Genomic DNA, 4,064 nt, shown 5'->3' with positions numbered 1-4,064 from the left:
CTACCAAAAAAGCTAGCCTGGCACCTAGATTCTCGCTACGTAACAAGTACTGTTCTGGCTGCACTTGTGATATCTACCAAAAGGTTGTGCATGAGCACGAGACTCCCCTCAATTATATTATTAGATATCAAATTAAGTTTTATTAACCAACGTGTGGTTGATATCGGTAGAATTATATGATTGGACTCAATTTTTAAATAACATCTTAAACTTAAGTCTTGTATATAAAAATAATAATTTACTGAGGTCTTCGATATAGATTAGTTAGCAAGAAAGTTATTAATCATTTGGCAATGTTAGAATAACTTATTAGCATTGCAACTAATAATAATATTACTAGCAATATCATTGGAACTCAATTGATAATATATGCTGAATTTATGAAAAATGATTTAAGTTTTAAGTGTATTCTAAGTTCTATTAAAAAATTACTATTATAATCATTTCAAACGGTGAAGTTTGTAAAAATACCTTAAGTATTACTATAAAGCCTATGATCCTACTTACGGTACCAACTCAAAAAATATTACTTGTAATATCTAAATTTTTATATTATATTATTTTGTAATTAACGATATATCCATGGTACACGAGTAACCGTAATTTGACGGTCAACAACAGTAGTACGCAACTAGTAGTTTTCAGCGATTCACTAAGAATTCCTTTCATTATTTTATGCCTCCCTTCATTTCTCTCAAGGAAAAGATCGAGAAGCAAAAAACGATAACATGGTTTAATAAAGACAGAAGAAAAAAACAACAATAACAATATTGGGAGAACATGCACGACTCGTGGTGTTCGATATTCTCTTTTCGTTCAACAAGTGTGGGTCCCCCACTCACAACATAATCATGATCGAGCAATCTCTCATAGTGGTACACTCCAACTCATTCATTCTCCTTCCATCAAACCTTTGAAGTTTGAGGTTATCTTAGAAGCTCAGAAACAAAACGAGTTCGTTCATTGGTTACTTGTGAATTGGCTCAACCCCATTGGTGAGCCCATGGAAGCAAACTTTCCAAGTTCTTGGGGAAGAAACTGAGGTCCACCACCACCTCCTCCTCCACCGCTGACACCAAGAAAATCCCTTGTCAAATTGTTCTCCATACCATTTGAATGAAGCTTCAACTTCACAGGCTCACTTTGCAACTGCGCATTGGTTTGCATCACAAGCTGGTCAAAACTGTTTGATGAATGCCTCAATGAGCTAAAGTCATTTGCATTTGCAGCAGCAGTAGAAGTGTTACTTGCCAGCATCATGGCTGCACCTCCGTTGTTGTTGTTGTTGAGACTGGTAGTTTGTGAGGAAGGTGAGTTAATCACTCCAAAACTACCACTGAAAATAGAAGGGTTGGTGCTTCTGGTGGAACCCATTTGCGCTGCTTTCTGAAGAAGCGCAGTTGCTGACATGGGTGAAGCAGGCTTTGAATTCTTGTTTTGACCCTCAGAGTTATTATAAATAGAAGCCAAGTCCACTACAGTACTTCCACATGCTTCCCCTCTTTTCCCTAGTGAAAGATTTGCACTGCTCGAATTAGAACCCGCATGAACTCCTCCAAAATTAGACACCATCGATGAAGAACAACCCATCAAAGCATTAGCATGAGCCATTTGCACAATCTCAGGCAAACCTGATGATGACATGTAATTGGGTCCCGCATCGGAAGCACTATTGTTGTTGCTATTAATGTTATTATTATTACTATTCATCTGGTGATTCCCCTGGTTCAACCATAGTGACAAACTTGGCCTAATTTGTTGTTCCATTCCATTGAAATCCAAACGAAAACCATGTGAACCAAATTGTGGAATGCCAGAAACATTTTGAAGACTTTGTGCTCCAATTAGTCCATGTCCTCCCAAACCATGCTGCTGCGAGTTCATCACATTATTACCACCCTCTTCACTCTTGAAATTTAGATTTGTTGTTGTAACTGATGTGAGCCTAGCACTCTCTTCAGCCAATGCATCGCAGAATGCTCTATGAGTAATGAAGCTGTCTTTCCTGTTCAAGTGTTGAAAATCCAATGAAACCCCATTAATTACTTCATCTCATCCATATCATTCAAAATTAGTACTACATAAACTTAGGAAGCATTAAATTCGAAACTTAATGCCACGCACCAATGAAAAAACCTCGGACATGTTACATACATAACTACACTACTATATAATTAAAAGTATTATAAGCATGCATTTATTTCATTTAGACACATTTACAACGGAAAGATACGTATATTAATTAGTTTACCTGGAGAAGAGGGTGCCACAGTCGCATTTGTATTCTCTAGTGCCACAGGTTTTGGTGTGGGCTTTCCAATCTGATTGGACTGCGTATTTCTTGGAGCACTTTTCACACTTCCACTTCTTCTCACCGTGCTTTCTGCTGAAGTGCTTTTTGATGCCAGTGAGGTCGCCGAGTGCTCTTGCAGGGTCGTGGTGGACGCAGGTTTGTTCGGGGCAGATATAAACCTTCTTCCTTACCTCTTTGTTGGACCTTTGCCTTAGCTTCCACGGAAGGTTGTGACCCCTTCGGTGAAGCTGAAGGTTCTGGTCTCTCTGGAACCCTTTGTTGCATATTTCGCATATAAATCGGTTCGTTGCCATGAGGGTCTTCGGGGAGAGAGCAATGACCTCTGCATCTGGATCTGTTATATGAAATTTTTTGAGAAAAATAAGTGAAATAACAGCATAAGAGTCTAGTATATGGTGTTACTTGAAGTGATTTGATTAGTGAATGAAGATGAAGATAATGATGATGACCTGGTGTTCCCGGAAGGTTTCTCTTCTTCTTGGGAGGAGGATTAGGTTTAGGGTTAGGGTTTGTGTTTTGCTTATCTTGAGTGAAGCCTCCGATGGAAGTGGATAGGGAAAAGGGGTCACCGGGCATCATTTGCATATTAGAAAAAAAAAAGGGGGGGAAAGTGGAGATTTAGGCTACTATATTGGAAAGGGTATATGGCTAAGCAGTGAGAGCAGAAGAAAACAGCGAAGTTTCAAAAGGTTTCAGACAGTACAAGAAGGAAGAAAACAATGGTTTTGGAGTAGCAAAAGCCAAGAAGCGAACATAAATTCTTTTGGAGGGTACCCAAATTCTTTAAAGAGAGTGGATGGCTTTATATATATCGTTCTGCCAAAAGACAAGAAAAAGCCATAAAACGAAAAACTTGAATCGAACCAAAAATATTTAAAGCCTGAAAAAGAAACTATATACTAATGCAAAAGGCATGAGCTTCCAACTGGTGGTGATCTGGTTTCTCGTTTGTTTGATTTCATTTCTTTGAAGATAAAACCAAAAGCCCGTATAAACCATATAAGATGGTTGTAGTTGTAGATAACACTTCACCTTCTATTTTATCTCTCTCTCTCTCTTGCTGTCTTTGGTCTTGAGACTAGTCTCTTTCTCATCTTATTTACTTGTATCCTCAAAGACGGTGAGCCATATGGTTAGATGGGCCACCACACTCTCTCTCTCTCTCTTTCACAGTCACAAACACAGACACACAAAACAGACACAAACCACACGCACAATCGTGGGATAGTGTGTCTTGTGTTTTGAGGGAGGTTTTCTTTTGCCTTTTTACCTAGTAAACCATAAATTTGAATATGGATTGAAGAAGTAGGAGTAGGAGGAGGTTGTGTTTTTGTAGAGCCAGCACACATATATTTGAGCACAAACTCCAATTGTTTGCTTTAAAAGCCGAAAATATTTTTTTGAAAAGGCATTCCAAGTAAGTACTATTAGCTTTTCGTTGAAGTGAATATAAAAATACTATATATTCTGAGATGAAAATCTCGAGAGGTAAATAGTACAACTACAACCACTACTAGTAGCACTAGACTAATAGATATAGTTGGGAGGGTTTGTGTGTGTTGACTGCTTGTGTTGTTGTGCATGCAGTAGATATAGGAAATCAAGGTTAAAATAAATAAATAAATAAAAATGACGCTGGCTGCCCCGGTTCTTGAGAACGAGCGAGAAAAGTGGTTTACCTTTTTTAGAGGCTTTATCAGGTTTTGAATGATTAAGCCATAATTACAGCGCTGAAGACCACCCTTTTTTT

The 4,064-nt window shown here is 38.2% G+C and overlaps 1 protein-coding gene across 1 annotated transcript; it reads right to left on the bottom strand.

Moving 5' to 3' along the window:
- Positions 1 to 648: 648 nt before the first annotated feature.
- On the bottom strand, positions 649 to 3,746 carry LOC100801182 (zinc finger protein JACKDAW). The gene is made up of 3 exons (XM_003541359.5): positions 2,764 to 3,746; positions 2,252 to 2,648; positions 649 to 2,005 (listed from the first exon to the last, which is right to left on the bottom strand). Exons 1-3 carry the CDS (start codon positions 2,897 to 2,899, stop codon positions 961 to 963), a joined length of 1,578 nt encoding a protein of 525 aa, XP_003541407.1. The 5' UTR covers positions 2,900 to 3,746; the 3' UTR covers positions 649 to 960.
- Between the last annotated feature and the right edge of the window lie 318 nt (positions 3,747 to 4,064).

The sequence above is a fragment of the Glycine max genome, chromosome 13, assembly GCF_000004515.6.
Source record: "Glycine max cultivar Williams 82 chromosome 13, Glycine_max_v4.0, whole genome shotgun sequence".
Classification (NCBI taxonomy): domain Eukaryota; kingdom Viridiplantae; phylum Streptophyta; class Magnoliopsida; order Fabales; family Fabaceae; genus Glycine; species Glycine max.
This window is presented reverse-complemented; position numbering and strand designations above follow the sequence as displayed.